The sequence below is a fragment of the Bufo gargarizans genome, chromosome 1 (assembly GCF_014858855.1).
Source record: "Bufo gargarizans isolate SCDJY-AF-19 chromosome 1, ASM1485885v1, whole genome shotgun sequence".
Taxonomy (NCBI): domain Eukaryota; kingdom Metazoa; phylum Chordata; class Amphibia; order Anura; family Bufonidae; genus Bufo; species Bufo gargarizans.
Window position 1 is genome coordinate 491,004,777 of NC_058080.1, and position 18,469 is coordinate 491,023,245.

The 18,469-nt window shown below is 40.8% G+C and overlaps 1 protein-coding gene across 3 annotated transcripts in view; it reads right to left on the minus strand.

Moving 5' to 3' along the window:
- The window catches only part of PCSK5 (proprotein convertase subtilisin/kexin type 5), a 437,218-nt gene that overhangs the window by 247,908 nt on the left and 170,841 nt on the right, over positions 1-18,469 (minus strand). For all 3 annotated transcript variants that reach the window (XM_044273909.1, XM_044273924.1, XM_044273916.1), the window contains exon 7: positions 17,455-17,627. In XM_044273909.1, coding sequence (XP_044129844.1) covers positions 17,455-17,627 — 173 coding nt within the window. The remainder of the gene's footprint in view (positions 1-17,454; positions 17,628-18,469) is intronic.

The following is an 18,469-nucleotide window of genomic DNA, read 5'->3' on the forward strand; positions in this document are numbered from 1 at the left end:
CCACCGGAGCATCCTCTGGTACTCTGGTGGGCCAGTCCGACCCTGCTGGAAATCACTGCATGGACATTTCCTTAAATCCATGGGGTATATTTACTATTGAAAATGTGACAAAAAACCGATGTGCTTGCTTTGCATCACATTTACACTGTTTCCTAAGAATTTTTTAACGCCTCATCCGCAATGGGGTATGGGTTCACAGGAGAGGGGCATGGCCTCACTGAAAAAAGATACATGGCCTAAATGTGAAACAACGCAAGCTTATAGGTGGTGTAAATTTAGAGTAGACAGGTTTATTGGGGCATGGACACTTTTTTTGGTGCATGGACAACATTTTTGGCACACCAGACATATTTTAGGTGCACAGACAAGATTCCAGTGCATGGACAATTTTCTGGCACACAAATGGAATTCTAGCGTAAATTCGGCTCAGATATTCCATATTAACAAAGGTCCATGCGCCACCGTTTTTTTTTTGGGGGGGGGGGGGGGGGTAAAATCATAATTTGTCTTTTTCTTTTCTTACTGTATGGAATGGTCTATCAGACAACATAGTCTTCTTATTATATCTGTCTGAAGCTTTCTCCAGGTTGAAATGTATGACATTTTTGTCTGTTTTTGTAACTGAAAAAATATTTTTTTCTAATAAAAAATAAATAAAAAAAATAGAATCCGAGCAGCTAGAATCCGAATCAGACAAGAATGAGACAACACTACTCTTCTAAAACAGCAACTCGTCTCCTCACTTCCCAGATGTTCACAGACTAATGTTAATAAAAGAGGACATGCTACACAAGGGTAGACATGGCCCTGTCTTGTTGAGATATGTTGCTGCCATAAATTTCTAAATGAGTTACTTTTTTCTAGAAATGGTGAAATATCTTACATTGAGCATCTGACATGTGTTCTATCATCTACTGTGAAGAAAATATGGGTCTATGAGATTTTATAAATCATTGCCTTCTGTTTTTAGTTACATTTATTTACATTTTACACAGTGTCTCAACTTTTTGGGAGCAAAAAGACTACATGCCTTGGCGGCTGTTTTTGCTGTTGTGTTGTGCTGTGTCTGTGGGAGAATGGAGGAGGCCCAGAGCAAGAGGAGTCATCTCCACCCAACTTTGAATGCCGTGTTGCGGCAGCTTAGATTTTAGCAAATGTATGTTTGGGGGAGGGGAACAAAAGAATGATGCTCTGTACTAAAGACAAAAAACACTGTAGCCATATCACAAATTAATGCCATATGATTTATTATGTCAAAAAAAAATTAAAGCACTGATTATGTTTTTCTTTGGTTGTTCACACTATTGTTGATTGACCTTAAAAGGGACCTGTCAAGTGGAAAATATTCTATATGTTTTAAAGAAAAATGAGTAGAGCAGACTGAGGTATATGTTCATGGGAAAAGATTAGGTAGAAATAGTAATTTATTAATTTACACCTTGGCCAATTTGATGCATAAGGAGTCCCATGGGCTGACCTATCTCTGTAAACACATTCATATAGGGAGGGGTGTCAATATTGGGTCCGTTCACTGGACTTAGAAGCCCCAAATGAGCAGATGTTTAAATAATTTGCCAGTTGTAATAAATCTTTTCCCACAAACGGTCAACAACCAGTCTATTCCACTGTCTTTGCAATCAATTGATAGCTTGGATCTAGTTTTTCTAACCCTTGTGAGTCACTAATATCACTGGCAGAAGTTCTGCTCCTTTGCTCACAATTTGCATCAAATCTTCCATAATGATAGCTGCTCATTGCAGCAACCCCCTACAGTTTGAAGTGCTTTTTGATCAGAAAATGTTAGCAGTACTGCTAAAAGAGTACAGGATGAAACATACACTTTTCATGCCAGTGTCTATATATTTGTTACATGGAGAATATGACAGGTCACATTGTCAATTTTAGTTAACTGGCACAATAATTAATGAAAATAACGATATCTATGCCTGTACCTTTAATGATGCATTGATAATGTTTGCAAAAACACAATGCATTTTTATATTGGCTCATTCAGTCAATGCCAAGACAGTTTATAGGGAAATAAAAGCTTTTTGTGTTGAAGAAAAATATAAAATTCATGTGTTCAGAAAAAGATGAATGGATCAGCAAGGACTGAATTTTAAGCACCCCAGAAAAGAGCTAAAACAGATATTATGTTGTCAGTAAAAATGTGTGTCCACTGGTAACATAACAAGTCATTTTAGGACAAGTGAACCCGTATTCATCCATTTCTAAGACGTGTTTTCAGGTCTTTATGGACTAATATAACTTCTTGGAAGGAATACTTTGTTTGGCTCATTGTAAATGACTACTATGGCTCATGCAGTTGGCACATTCATAGTACGACACCCATAACAGTGTATGGGTCCCTACTATAGCCTTTGATTTCATACACTGGATTTCCCCAACAGATTCTGTATCTATTGGACAGAAAATAAATGGAGGCATGCTCCATTTGATTTCATATTAAAGAGATAGCCTCCAGTATGGCACACAATGTGCTCCTTACTTTGCTGCTATATTCAGGGAGCCTTACATTGATGCCTGTAATTAAATGATGCTGCTGTTGGAAATAAATATGGAATTATAATGAGGTCTAGTAATATGGAGGAGTGAAATATCGTAGTGTAATTATTCTGGTACAAGCAGGTAACAGTGATATACACATCTGAACTGGCTGAATCCTCATACACACATTTCCAAAGATAAGAGAATAATTGATTTTTTTTAAATTATTTTTCAAGGTATTATGTGCAGACTTCGGCTTGGGCAGATGAAATGCCAGCAAATGGCTAAAACAATAAAGAAAATTGCAAGACTTCTGATTTTTAATAACACTGCAAAGGAAAATACTTGGCATCACCAATGAAGAACGGGTTACCACTGTGATATTGTGAGTCACATTATTGAAATTGAGAAACACAGCTTTGCCTTTGTGTACGTGTGCCAACCATTATCGTTACTGCAAAACCAGGCTACTACAATGATAATGACTGTATTACTCGTCTACAGTTTCTGACTACATCTGTGGTACAACAATGACATTTGGTGAGGTTTGAAAAGGTTCTCCACGTCAATTAAGATTTGTGAATACAGTGAAACCTCTATAAAAGACCACCTCTTTTAGAAGGCCTCCCCCAACTATACCTGCAATAGATTTTTAGTTTCTCTAGTTTATGTCCTTATTGGACTCTTCTTTGAAAAGACCATCCCTCTTGAAGGCCATTTTTTACGGCAGTGGTAGGTGGTCATCTAAAAGCAGCCTCATAGTTTTTAGTTAACACTGTGGTGGCAAAAAGGGGAGTCTCTTAAAGGGGTGCTCTAGGTTCAGCAAATTACTGTTATCTTTGTATAATACTGTAAGTTTACTTCAGTTACAAAACACAGCTCTAAATACTTAAATAAATCTGAAACAACCAAAGGACATATGTGTCCAAAACATGACCAGGATACATTTTTGTCCTGTCAAAATAAACTATTAAGGTTCCCATTGATTTACAGCAAGCAGAGATCTCAAAAAGTGAGATGAATTAAAAGGGATTTCCTGGAAATAAATAACTTTTAAAGGAACCTTTCAACAAAAAAATGCAATGCAATCTGCAGGCAGCATGTCTTGGAGAAAGGGGTAGATAATCAGATTGATATATAGTTTTGGGGGAAAGATTTAGTAAAACTTGTAATTAATATATTTATATCTCAGTCTTTTCTGAGCTCAGTTTTCCATGAAGACAGTGTTATCGGTGATTGATATCATTCCATGTGTCAGTCACTGATAGTTGTGCACAGGGGAGGTGTTATCAGTGATTGATAGCATTATCTGTGTAAGTGTGTATACATAGATAGCTGTCAGTTACTGGTATTTATACACAGGGGAGGTGTTATCAGTGATTGATAGAATTATCTGTGTAAGTGTGTATACATAGATAGCTGTCACTGCTAGCTGTACACAGGGGAGGTGTTATCAGTGATTGATAGCATTCTTTGTGTAAGTGTGTATACATACATAGCTGTCAGTCACTAATAGTAGTACACAGGGACGTGTTATCAGTGATTGATGGCATTCTCTGTGTAAGTGTGTATACATAGATAGCTGTTAGTCACTGATAGTTGTACACGGAGGAGGTGTTATTAGTGATTGACAGCATTCTCTGTGTAAGTGTGTATACATAGATATCTGTCAGTCACTGATATCTGTACATGAAGGAGGTGTTAGCAGTGTGATTAATAGCACTCTCTGTGTAAGTGTGTATACATAGATAGCTGTCAGTCACTGATATCTGTACACAGGGGAGGTGTTATCAGTGATTGACAGCATTCTCTGTGTAAGTCTGTATACATAGATAGCTGTCAGTTACTGGTATTTGTACACAGGGGAGGTGTTATCAGTGATTGATAGAATTATCTGTGTAAGTGTGTATACATAGATAGCTGTCAGTCACTGATAGTTGTACACAGGGGAGGTGTTATCAGTGATTGATAGCATTATCTGTGTAAGTGTCTATACATACATAGCTGTCAGTCACTAATAGTAGTACACAGGGACGTGTTATCAGTGATTGATAGCATTCTCTGTGTAAGTGTGTATACATAGATAGCTGTTAGTCACTGATAGTTGTATACAGAGGAGGTGTTATCAGTGATTGACAGCATTCTCTGTGTAAGTGTGTATACATAGATAGATGTCAGTCACTGATAGTTGTACACGGGGGAGGTGTTATCAGTGATTGATAGCATTCTCTGTGTAAGTGAGTAATCATAGATAGCTGTCAGTCACTCATAGCTGTAAATGGGGTAGGTGACATCAGTGATTGATAGCATTCTCTGTGTAAATGTGTATACATAGGTAGCTGTCAGTCACTGATAGCTGTAAATGGAGTAGGTGATATCAGTGATTGGTAGCATTCTCTGTGTAAGTGTGTATACATAGATAGCTGTCAGTCACTGATAGTTGTACACGGGGGAGGTGTTATCAGTGATTGGTAGCATTCTCTGTATAAGTGAGTAATCATAGATAGTTGTCAGTCACTGATAGTTGTACACAGGGAAGATGTTATCAGAGATTGATAGTATTCCCAGTATAAGTGAGTATTCATAGATAGCTGTCAGTCACTGATAGCTGTACACAGGGGAGGTGTAATCAGAGATTGATTGCATTCTCTGTGTAAGTGAGTAATCATAGATAGTTGTCAGTCACTGATATCTGTACACAGGGAAGATGTTATCAGTGATTAATAACATTCTCTGTGTAAGTGTGTATACATAGATAGCTGTGGGTCACGGGTAGCTGTACATGGAGGAGGTGTTATCAGTGATTGATAGCATTCTCTGTGTAAGTGTATATACATAGATAGTTGTCAGCCACTGATAGTTGTACACAGGGAAGATGTTATCAGAGATTGATAGTATTCCCAGTATAAGTGAGTATACATAGATAGATGTCAGTCACTGATAGCTGTACACAGGGGAGGTGTAATCAGAGATTGATTGCATTCTCTGTGTAAGTGTGTATACATAGATATATGTCAGCCATTGTTAGTTGCACACAGGGGAGGTGTTTTTAGTGATTGATAGGATTATGAGTGTGTATAAATAGATAGCTGTCAGTTACTGATAGCTGTACACATGGGAGGTGTTATCAGTAATTGATAGTATTCTCTGTGTAAGAGTATATACAGAGATATATGTCAGTCACTGATAGTTGTACACAAAGGAGGTGTTATCAGTGATTGATAGCATTCTCTGAGTAAGTGTGTTGTGGGGTTTTGCTCCGGTAGATGGGGTAAGCGGGCGCAGTACAATGGCAAAATACAAGTTCTTAACTCAAAACGTCAGTGTTTATTCACACTTGAGGCAATTGCACAAAACAGCATGGAACTTTCCAGTCTTGGTGTTAATTCACATACAATGGAAAGTTCATATAACACAAGTCACCTTGGCAGTTCTGCCTCCTGTAGTCCACAGCAGGCTTTAGGGGGCCTGTTTCCCCAGCATGCGGCTCTTAGCCCTCCAGCACGGCACAAAACTTCATATCCCAAAAACAGAGACATCTCTGATGAGCCCGGCTGCCTATTTAAGGACAGCCAGGTGCTGCCAAAAGCACTTAAACTCCGGTCCGGTATTTGACCTCACCTGGCTGGAAACCAGCCCAGCCTCACATGCTGGGAGGAAAATACCTGCCTTGCCAGACACAACCCCTCACTGTGTCACAGTGTATACATAGATAGTCAGTCATTCATAAGATGGCTCACTTGGTTACAGAGCTCAAAAAGAGTAGAGATATATATGTATATATATGTAGTAAAGCTAAATCTTTTTCCATAAAACCATATATCAATCTGCTCAGCTCCTCTTGTTCTGTAACATGCCGCCTGCAGATTGCACTGCATTTTGTGGTAACAGGTCCCCTTTAAGTGATGCCAGCAGCCTGCCACCACTAGTGGACACATCACAGCTAAAGCTGCCACCAGCTGCAGTGGAGCAGGTGATCATGTCCAGCACAGAAGTAAACAAGCTGGGGACTGGAAGAAGGATACACGAATGTCAGCGCAGAGGATGGGAGTGGCAGGGAGACGGTAAGTATGACTCTTTCAATAGTGGAGACATTACTTAAAAGCTATTCCCACAAAACCCCTTTAATACAGAAAGTATATAAGAAAGATAGATCATTTTTCATTACACAAAAATATAATATTCATTTGCTAACAGTGCAGCACCACTTTCAGTCCTAGCTAGCCTTTTTCCCCATTCTGAGCACAAGTTACTAATGAAAGACCCAGACATGTATGCACTGGTGTTGGCTGGACATGATCAGGACATATTTTTTTGCCTCTGGATATAAACAAAATTTCCAGAACCTCTATAAATACCCTATAGTAGTGTTGTATTTAAAGAGCATCTGTCAGCAGATTTGTACCTATGAAACTGACTGACCTGTTGTTAAGAAAAATAGAATTTTAATATATACAAATGAGTCTTTAGGAGCAACGGGGGCGTTGCCATTACTCCTAGAGGCTCTCTTCTGTCTGCAACTGCTGCATCCTCTGCACCTCGATTGACAGGACAAGGCAGTGGAAACATCATAACATCTGGCCCCATCTATCAGGTACTAATCTGCTGACAGATGGCTTTTAACTACTTCATGACTGCTACACTCTATTTGTAAATAAGGCGCCCCAGTGGTACAAAATAAGGAAACTTGTAACATTACATAATAAAATAATTTTTCACATTTTCACTATTGTTGGAAATCTATGCCACACAATTTTATCCTGTAATCACCCTGCTATAAACAATAAGAATTATGTGTCCATAGTTATATTTTTTGGCTTGCATTAATATGAGATGTTAAAGAGGTTATCTGGCATTACAAGACTGATGGCCACAGTGTTGGGTATTATTGTTTTATCTTACTCAGTGAAATGGGACGGAAGTGGAGTGTCCATCACAGCACCGTATAAATGTACAGCACACATTTACAGAGCAATATAATCAATGAATAAGCCACAGTGCTGCCCCTTCAGGCGGATGAGAGTAGGATTCCCACCAATCTGATATTGATGGCCTACTATAATCCTAGAAAAACCCTTTAAAAAGGGACAAAAGCAAAAAGCAAATAATAATAAAAAGAAATCTACAAAATGGTAATAATAGATTAAACATTTCTAACATAGATTTCCACTGTTACCTCCCTATTCAAAAGGCTTAAAGTTTTTTTCCCCGAGATTTACATACTGATGACCTATGCAGAGGATAGGTCATCAGTATAAAAAATCTCGGAAAACCCTTTTAAAGTGAATCCCTGGTCGGTAGTTTTCATATTACATTACAGAATTGCCTAATATAATGTAATGTGTTACAAGATATTCAAATAGTATGCATGCAGGGCTGAGGGCAACTGGCTAAAATCCCATAACAAATTGGTCGCAGTGCAATTCCCTAATATTTACACCAAGGTTTGCTTGGTAGTGTTCCGCCTTCTGCAGTTTGCCAACAGGTAACCTAATGCAATTGTCTGTAATCAAAGCACAATGTTTGTGCTGTTCCCTCTTGACTAGTGACTTCTTTTTGGTGCTATACCCCAATGAATAGCAATAAGACAGCCAGAGCTACTTTAGACAAAGAGAAGAAAAGGGACTGCAGTGATGGGAGGGGACGTTTCCAGCCGAGTATGCCTAAAAGGCCTAGCAGCAGCCCATCTCATCATTAATGTCCATAAAATGCATTGGGCAGTCATCCAATCCTTTAAACACAATGGTGCAATGGGAACTAGATGAAGTCCACCATGTAGCGGGGAAAGAGTTGTTGGCTTAGTGCTGCTTCATCTGAAGAATTAGATTTCACTATTTGTTCAGCCATGATGAAGAAAATGTGCTGTGATATTATAAGACGGTATACAAATAGTGCTAGTCTGAACCAAAGGTTCTACTATTAGATTAGTAAATATTAGTAAAAAGCCCAAAAAGACGATAAGGTTGTAAATGCTCATGCAGCTATACCAGTCTATTACAGGAGTATAGCCAGGCTTCTCTATATCACCCTCTGCACTAGGAGTCAGAGGCACAGCTCGGCAGATTCCCCATTCAGGACACTAGGCAAGAACCAGAGAGCTGTAACAGCAGCCATGTTGATGACAGTGGTGATACTGGTGGCTACTCAGTATGAATACAAGTGTTAGCAATTTGACAGATGAAGACTGCTCAAGTAAATAGTTGGTCATTTATCATACTGAAATACGCCTATATTAGCCGTTAACCATTGTGACGCTATCTGTCACTTCTCCCCGCTCACGTCTGCGCCTCTTCATAACTTTGGAGGATCCTCCGCCAGTGCAGGGCCTTTATTAAGACCGGCATCTAAAATGCCAGTCTTAATAAATGGGCCCCATACTTTTTTACATTTTACTCATGTGTGTTAATATTATTTTTTCTTCATTTCAAGGAGGGGTGGTTGGAATATTGGGTAGCATGGTAGCTCAGTCATACACATTGGTAATGTGCAGTCCCAGGGGAATTTGGATTGTGAGCCCCATAAAGTGATGGCATTCTCTGCTACAGCACTATGGAATATGTTGGTGGAATAAAAGAAATAGGAAACAAATAATTAAATAATTGGTCTTTACATGTATTGACTGAGATTTTTATTTTTTTTAATGCTTTGTGTACTGATGTTAAGATACATAATATTAAAGAAATTGTCTGACTTCAGTAAGTGGCATTTATCATGTACAGAAAGTTAATACAAGGCACTTACTAATGTACTGTGATTGTCCATGTTGCTTCCTTTGCTGTCTGGATTCATTTCTCCATCACATTATACACTGCAGTGGCGTAGCGTAGGGAGGGGGGGGGGTTGACCCGGGTGCCAAATTGCAGGAGCGCCAGGCAGCAAGCATTTCAATGAGGGCCAAGGAAGCCTCTGGCTCCCGTCTCCTCCGTTATGCCTCATAGGCTTCTGGCCACTAGGCCTGAAACCTATGAGGCAGTAGAGAGACGCAGGAGGTCACAATTACCTCACTGTGGCCTTATGCGTCGGGTATGCATATTTAATAGCAATGTCTGTAATGTCCACCCAAATATCTGTTTTATGGTAGGGTTGGGGGGAAGAGATTGAGAATTTGGTCCACACTGCCGCAGACTGGCCCTAGACTTCAGGTCACACTGCGTGTGTTCTGAATTCGGCGGCCTCACACCTATCTACTACATTATCTGTACTCAGAGTTATCACTGTGTTATCTGTGAATTTACGTAGGACTGCAAGTGATCTACTACATTATCTGTTAAAAGGGGTGTGCCCACAGGCTTGGGAAGGGGTGCACCATTTTTGGCTTGCCTCGGGTGCTGGCAACTAACGCTACGCCACTGGTGCACCGTTCTGCTAAAGGAGGGCACTGCTATTCCAGAATATTACTGTCTTCAAGGGGTATACTTGGTCTGCAACAATTTTTATGTAGGTGGTACATATCAAAAATCACATCAACATGAATGCAGGACCCAAGGTTTCCCAACAGAACATTGTCCTTAACATCACACCACCTCAGCTGGCTTGACCTCTTTCTGTAGTGCATCCTGATGCCATTTCTACCACAGCTAAGAGACACACATGCACCCCTGTGATTCATCTGACCAGACCACCTTCTTCTATTGATCCATTGGGATGTTCTGATGCAGTGGGCAGGAGTGACTATGGGTACTCTGATCGGGTACATAGGACCATAAGCTGCAATGCATTGTGTTCTGACGCCTTTCTATCATAACCAAAAATGTGTGCTGGAGTAGTTCTTCTGTGACCTGGACCAGACTAGCTAGTTTTTACTCCCCACGCGCATCAATAGATCTCGGGGTGGGTCCATGACACTATCACTGGTTCTCTTTTCTTGGACCACTTTTAGGTACCAGCTACTGCATACCATGAACCCCTAACAAGACCTGTCATTTTGGAGATGCCCAGACCCTGTCGTCTACCCATCACAGTTTGGCTCATGTGAAAACCTATTAAATCCTTATACTTGCCATTTTTTCCTTCTTCCAACGCATCCGCTTTCAGAACTGACAGGTCACTCGATGCCTAATATCTCTCTCTCTTGATAGGTGCTACTGCCATTAGATAATGTTATGCACTTCATCTGTTTAATGTTACAGCTGATTGGTGTATACGCTTACAGGAAACAACTCTCAGATATATGGGTATTGACTTTTTTGTTATAAGCTAAGAAGTACATTACATTCTCTTATCTCCTCAGTGAGAACCTAGATCACTGAGTGAGCAGGCAAGTTATCCAGCTTTGTAAAATTAGTGAACTATCCTTAGGATAGGTTAGGATCTGAGAGATTTTAACAAGGGCCAAATTGTGAAGGGTAGAAGAGTGGGTCAGAACATTTCCAAATGGCAGGTCTTGTGGGTTGTTCCTAATATGCAGTGCTTAGCACCCGACAAAGGTAATCCAAGAAAGAACAACCAATGAACCAGTAACATCTGCCCCAAGGCTCAGTGATGCATGTGGAGATGAAAGGCAAACCTGTCAGGAACAATCCTACAGAAAAGATACATATTGCTGAAAAAGTTAATGCTGTCTATGGCAGAAAGGTGTTAGAACACAACATGCATCAAAACTTATGGAGCTGCATTTGGGGCTGTGTAGACGCAGTCTGGTCAGAGTGCCCATGGTGACCTCTATCTACTGCATCGGAACTAAGCATAAGGCACAGGGCACTATCCATTGTAGGTCAGCCCTGACTGCACTTGAAAATTTAAGATTTAGCAAATGATTAACATTTATCTCTCCATTATAAAGGTTTAAATGAAGGTTAACTGATTTCCACACTACTTCTACTGGTATGTGACACGTTATTACCAGCTAGAATAATCACATAGCATCCTGTTTCTTATAAAGGTAATTATATAATGATCTTTAGCAATGGACCAACTCAGTCTATTAGTGATGTAAGCCTCGTCATGACTGGTTACAGGGGCACAGATTTTCAGACTTTGCCCTACATATGACTGCATGATAAGGTCTGAGCCTTCCAATGTTTCACCCATTTGTATGCCAAATACGGTAGATAAAGGTGCAGCGGTCCAATTCTGCAGACCATAACTTCCACTTATAAATAGGAAACACATCTGCTATTATTATTGTTATTCATTCAAACATACTGGGATAGTCATTACATTTATGACAGGAGATTGTAACTTAGTACAAGTCAAAGGGGTTGTTTCACTCCAGCAAATATCATTTATTATGTAGGAAGGTATCACAAGGCACTTACTAATGTACTGTGATTGTCCATGTTGCTTCCTTTGCTGGATGGATTAATTTTTCCATCACATTATACACTTCTCATTTCCATGGTTACAACCACCCTGCAATCCATCAGCGGTGGCCGTGCTTGCACACTATAGGAAAAAGCACTAATCTATGTGCACCGGCCACCACAGAGGCTGGTGCTTTTTCCTATAGTGTGCAAGCATGACCACCACTGATGAATTGCAGGGTGGTCTTAACCATGGAGACGAGCAGTGTATAATGTAATGGAAAAATGAATCCAGCCTGCAAAGAAGCAATATAGATAGTAACAATACATTAGTAAGTGCCTTGTATTAACGTCCTCTAGATAATAAATGCTATTTGCTGAAGTGAGACAACCCTTTAAGCTTAGTGTTTCTTCAATATTCTTTCCTGGTTCTACATTTTGGGACTTTGCAGGTCTCTGAGAAGCGAGCACCAGCTAGCTGCTCTTTTACTCCACTGTGCACTGTTTTATCATCAGATTATTATTATTTGAAGATGCTTTCTAAAATAATGTTTAAAGCATCTGAAGTATAATATGTTTGATAATGTAAGGTATAAATGTAATTAATCGTTCTTTTGACAATGCTGCACTTAACCTGTGAACCAACTGTAAATCCATATTCATACAAGCTTTTCCTGGGGGTCTTTCGGCAGCCCCTTGCATCACGGGACCAATTGCCGTGATGCAAGGGAGGAAGGTCACCACTGTGGCCAGTTATTGCCTGCAGCGACGTCAAACTAGATGTTGACAGCGGAGAACCCGCACACTGAAGCAGCTTTGGGGGAGCAATCGAGCCAGGACCCAGCGGTGGGGAGCAGGTAAGTATGCTTCTCTCCACAGGTCCAGCCATGAGGGGTGGCCTAACAAAACCCCCCAGAAGATTAAGAAACGTTTAATGAAAAGCAGGAAACAGTAAGCTAATTATGAACAATTGTTTGGATCATTTTGTCTGTACAATATGTGGCTCTGTATTAATTTGTCTTTTGAGTTTCCAAGCTCCATGTTGTATTAGGGTTTTTCTATATGTATGCGTAACTGTATTACTATACATATTTTTTATTTACACTCTATGGATACAAATACATTTATAAATGTCATACTCCATTGACTTCTGTGGGGAGAAAGGAACATATGTTTTTCAGAAATGTATTTAAAAAAAAACACAGCTGCACTGATCATCCAGATATAGAGCTAGTAAGGATATACTATAAAATATACTAGAGTCCTGAGGCATAGTCATTTCTCCCAACACCCTGTCTCATCAGAACCTTGCACTAACTGAAGGGATATACAAATGAACAGAACTGATTTGAAACATTCCAACTATTCAAAAGAGACAAAAAAATAATATACCTGTGCTGTACATATACAGGAATAACCTACACTGAACAAAAATATAAACGCAGCACTATCGGTTTTGCTCCCACTTTGCATGAGCTGAACTCAAAGATGTGAAACATTTTCTACATACACAAAAGACCCATTACTCTCAAATATTGGTCACAAATCTGTGTAAATCTGTGTTAGTGAGCGCTTCTCTTTTGCCGAGATAATCCTTCCCACCTCACAGGTGTGGCATATCAGGGTGCTGATTAGACAGCATGAATATTGCACAGATGTGCCTTAGACTGTCCACAATAAAAGTCCACTCTGAAATGTGCAGTTTGATCACACAGCACAATGCCACAGATTTCGCAACGTTTGAGGGGCGTGCAATTGGCATGCTGACTGCAGGAATGTCTAGCAGAGCTGTTGCCGTGCAATAAATGTTCATTTCTCTACCATAAGCAGTCTCCAAAGGCGTTTCAGAGAATTTGGCAGTACATCCAATCGCAGACCACGTGTAACCACACCAGCCCAGAACCTCTACATCCAGCATGTTGACCTCCATGAGACCAGCCACCCGGACAGCTCCAGCAACAATCAGTTTGCATAACCAAAGAATTTCTGCACAAACTGTCAGAAACCGTCTCAGGGAAGCTCATCTGCATGCTCGTCGTCCTCATCGGGGTCTGGGCCTGACTGCAGTTCGTTGTCGTAACCGAGTGGGCAAATGCTCACATTTGATGGCGTCTGGCACGTTGGAGAGGTGCTCTGTTCACGGATGAGTCCCGGTTTTCACTGTTCAGGGCAGATGGCAGACAGCATGTGTGGGTGAGCGGTTTGCTGACATCAAAGTTGTGGATCGAGTGGCCCATGGTGGCGGTGGGGTTATGGTATGGGCAGGCGTATGTTATGGATAATGAACACAGGTGCATTTTATTGACTGCATTTTGAATGCACAGAGATACCATGACGAGATCCTGAGGCCCATTGTTGTGCCATTCATCCACAACCATCACCTCATGTTGCAGCATGATAATGCACGGCCCCATATTGCAAGGATCTGGTACACAATCCCTGGAAGCTGAAAACATCCCAGTTCTTGTATGGTCAGAATACTGACCGGACATGTCACCCATTGAGCATGTTTGCTCAATACGACAGCGTGTTCCAGTTCCTGCCAATATTCTGCAACTTCGCACAGCTATTGAAGAGGAGTGGACCAACATTCCACAGGCCACAATCAACAACCTGATCAACTCTATGCGACGGAGATGTGTTTCACTGCGTGAGGCAAATGGTGGCTACACAAGATACTGACTGGTTTTCTAATCCCCCCCCCCCTTCCCCCAGTAAGGCAAAACTGCGCACATTTCAGAGTGGCCTTTTATTGTGGACAGTCTAAGGCACACCTGTGCAATGTTCATACTGTCTAATCAGCACCTTGATATGCCACACCTGTGAGGTGGGATGGATTATCTCGGCAAAGGAGAAGTGCTCACTAACACAGATTAAGGGTCCATTCACACGTCCGTTGTTTCTTTCCTGATCTGTTCTGTTTTTTGCGGAACAGATCTGGACCAGTTGCGTACCCATTCATTTTCAATGGGTCCTGAAAAAAATCGGACAGCACAATGTCCGATTTTTTTCAGGACCCATTGAAAATGAATGGGTACAGAACTGGTCCAGATCTGTTCCGCAAAAAACAGAACAGATCAGGAAAGAAACAACGGACGTGTGAATGGACCCTTAATCTGTGTTAGTGAGTACTTGTGAACAATATTTGAGAGTAATGGGTCTTTTGTGTATGTAGAAAATGTTTCAGATTTTTGTGTTCAGTTCATGCAAAATGGGAGCAAAACCGAAAGTGTTGCATTAATATTTTTGTTCAGTGTGTATAGAAATGGAGTTTATAAATTCCCAAACACATGTTTATGTACAATACTCTAAACATGAGATACCTTAAAAAGAACCCAGAGGTCAAAGCTTGGACTATTACACCTACTATCCTTTTCATCCCCTCTAACAAAAGCCTATGATTGCAAACACATAAGTGGCATTATGGGTCATTTCCTTCTGTATGCACCACAGGCCAAAATCTTCTAGCCCCTCACAGTAAAGGACATTCATGCTATTTTGACCTTTACGTCAGGATGACCATAATCTGTCACTATCAATTCTGCATCATCAGACCTTAATGAGGGATAATACCAGTGCCACTAACACTTGGCAATCTCCCATAGAGAGCCCTATGTGTTCACACACACTCATGGCAGATGTGTTTTCTGTTGTCTTTGGTCAGAATGGACAAAGCAGGAACCTCCCCCACTGTGTCTCAGCTCAGGAGGCTGACAATTGATGGTACTTTTTTTTGCGGTTCCTTTTTTCTATTTTGTCAACCTTGGACACAGACTGTAAGTATCACAAAAATATAATATATCATTGGCTACTGAAAAGAAAAGGATTCATTTAGTACATGAAGATCTCTGTACTGCACCATGGCTGTATCAGAACAAAGATCAGAGGTATTTTAATGAGGTTCTCCAAGCGTTACCTAAATTCTGTGTATCAGCTAACCTGTGGAAGAGAGAGCGTTTCAGCAGTACTTACCCTTCCGTAATTCTTCCTAATCTGGCTGCGGACTCTTCTGCTTACTTCCCAACCAGATGTTCTCCGCTTTCTTCCTGTTGGGACTGCAGAGAAAGAGCCCGCAGCCTGTTAGGCTACTTTCACACTAGCGTTTCTATTTTCCGGTATTCAGATCCGTCATAGGGTCTCAATACCGGAAAGAAACACTTCAGTTTTGTCCCCATTCATTGTCAATAGGGACAAAACTGTACTGAACAGAACGGAGTGCTCCAAAATGCATTCCGATCCGTTCTCATACCAGAGAGCAAACCGCAGCATGCGCACTTCAGATCCTGTTGCATCAGTTATGCATAGGATCCATTTTTTTACAGGATCCGTTAAAAAAACCTGATCCTATTGCATCAGTTTTCATCTGTTTGAGCCATTTCCGTCTGATATCCTTTTTTAGAGGGAAACAAAAGTACTACATGCAGATGACAACTGATGCTACACAATCCGTTTTTTTTCCGGATCCTTTTTTTTCTCTCTCTCTTCTTCTGATGGATCAGAAGAACGGAAAGCTAAACGGTGATGTGAATGCACCCTAACTGATACACAGAGTTTAGGTAGAGCACAGAGAACCTATTTAAGCATGCACATAAAATTACACAAAATAAGAGTTTTTTCTCCCATATGTGCCTCCCCTTAACGCCCCCTCCCCCGCAGTTTATATAAGTATTATCCTGAACTCTATAGGTGGATTCTTATGGAGCAATGTGAGTGTTTTTCACTGTGGCTGTTGTTCAGTCTTTCCTTTATCCTTTCCCTTCTTGGACCCACTTCTGCCCCAAAAACGCCATGTGTGATTCCAGCCTAATCATCAGATGTGACTTTAACATTAGAATTGTATCACTGTATTGAATACTATAGGCAAACATGATATTAGTGCAAAACTACTGATAGGTACACAGCAAAACCTCTCCAAGAGATCACCTTTTTGAGAAGAGTGCCCCCAGCGGTGGATTGGCCATAAACCTTACAGGGAAATTTCCCGGTGGGCGAATGCCCAGGGGGCTGCCTGAGGCCTCCTCACAGCCGGCCAATGGAAGTTTGTGGGAATGTATTTTGTGCTGCTGGCAGTATTTTGTGATGGACTGTGGTATTTGGCTTTGTTGGGGTGGTATAAAGTGCCGCAATATGGTATTGCTGGCTCTGCCTTACATCACTTTGGACCCAACTACAAAATGGGGCCATTTTTTGTATTTTTTCCAGGGCTAGTTCCCAGTCTGCCCCCTTATCCGGACCACATTTCCTGCAACAATTTTCAGTTCCACCATATATTATGCATATGGCCACCCTCTAGGAGACAAATCTAGGGGTGGTTATCTCAGAGAGAGGTTCCACTGCAGCACATTATGCTCTGTGGCCTGTGCAGTGACTTTTGGGAGGGTTACAGGCGGTATACATGATACCTGGCAACATTACACTGTTCTCCTTTATAAATTATGCACGTTTTTCTGTGCACATGTAGAAAAACCCTTTGTTTGCTCCTGTTATTGACAACTGATGACAGGACATCTGGAAGACAGGGCAGAATATTGTACATGCTAATATCTGTCTTCACATTACACCAAGCAGCTTCAGGTTTCCTGTAACTGCTGTAGGAATACTGCAGCTTTTTTCTACATTCTGCATAGTTGTCTATCTAGCATTTTACATTCTTATTGATTGTAGTAAAACATAGCCTTAGGGTCCTACCTCTATGCACACTTACTGTTCTGATGCCATTCTCAAAGGCATCACGGGCAAGAGATGCTGGTCCATCCACAGTTTTGCCATCATCGTCGGGACCCCAGCTTGCACTGTAGATATGTACGTGTTGGGGGTTTAGACTGAGGGATTTGGCTTCCACCATATCTGTTACATCTCCATCCAACATGCGCACTCCTGGAGATAACCAAAGAAATTGTATAAATTCCCTGATGATATTACATTCTGTGAAATATAATCTACTGTACAATTTTCAGAGAGTGCTGGTAAAAGACATACATCTTACGCTAGGTTCACATCTGCTTTGGAGGTTCCAGTAAAAGCCTCCTTAGCAGATTTGCACCAGTTTGGCAGAAAAAAAAAAGCGTGGCATACTGCCTTAATTTTTCTGGTAAAATGATGAACACCATGACAAATACTCAACAGGACTCATTATAGTCAGTGGGGCTCATCAGGCATTGACGTTGTCCATCATCTGACATTGCATTGCCATCATTTTGTCTTTCTGTTACTATGATGGAGGAGAAATTCTAATGTATTTATAGGCAAATACAATATACATACCATGTGTAAACCATCCATTTAGGACACTTATAAAATACACAAATCACTCAACCAATAAATAGTTGGGAATACCTAACCAGGTCTGGATCTACAGAAATCCAACAAATTAAAAATGAGAGGCCACCTGGACAGCATTTAAAAAACAAAAGGTAGCAGTTTTGATAGCCTTGGAGTTCCAGCACCACGACTAACCAGGTGTGATGATGCTCTGTGCCCACTCAGTGGTCACATGCCGTTCATGTGTACGCCACTGCTAAGGCCATTGATTGGCTGCCAGTGTTTACTTCTGGTCAAGTGGGGACCGGAAATGGTGAGATTGTGAAAAAATGAGAGTTGTTTTTTTTAAACCACTGTCTAGCTAGCCTTTTATTTTTAAAGGGGTAACCGCTCCTATATCAAGAATAGGATCCTGTCATGCCTGGATGGGAACGAAGAAATGGCCATGCATGTCTACT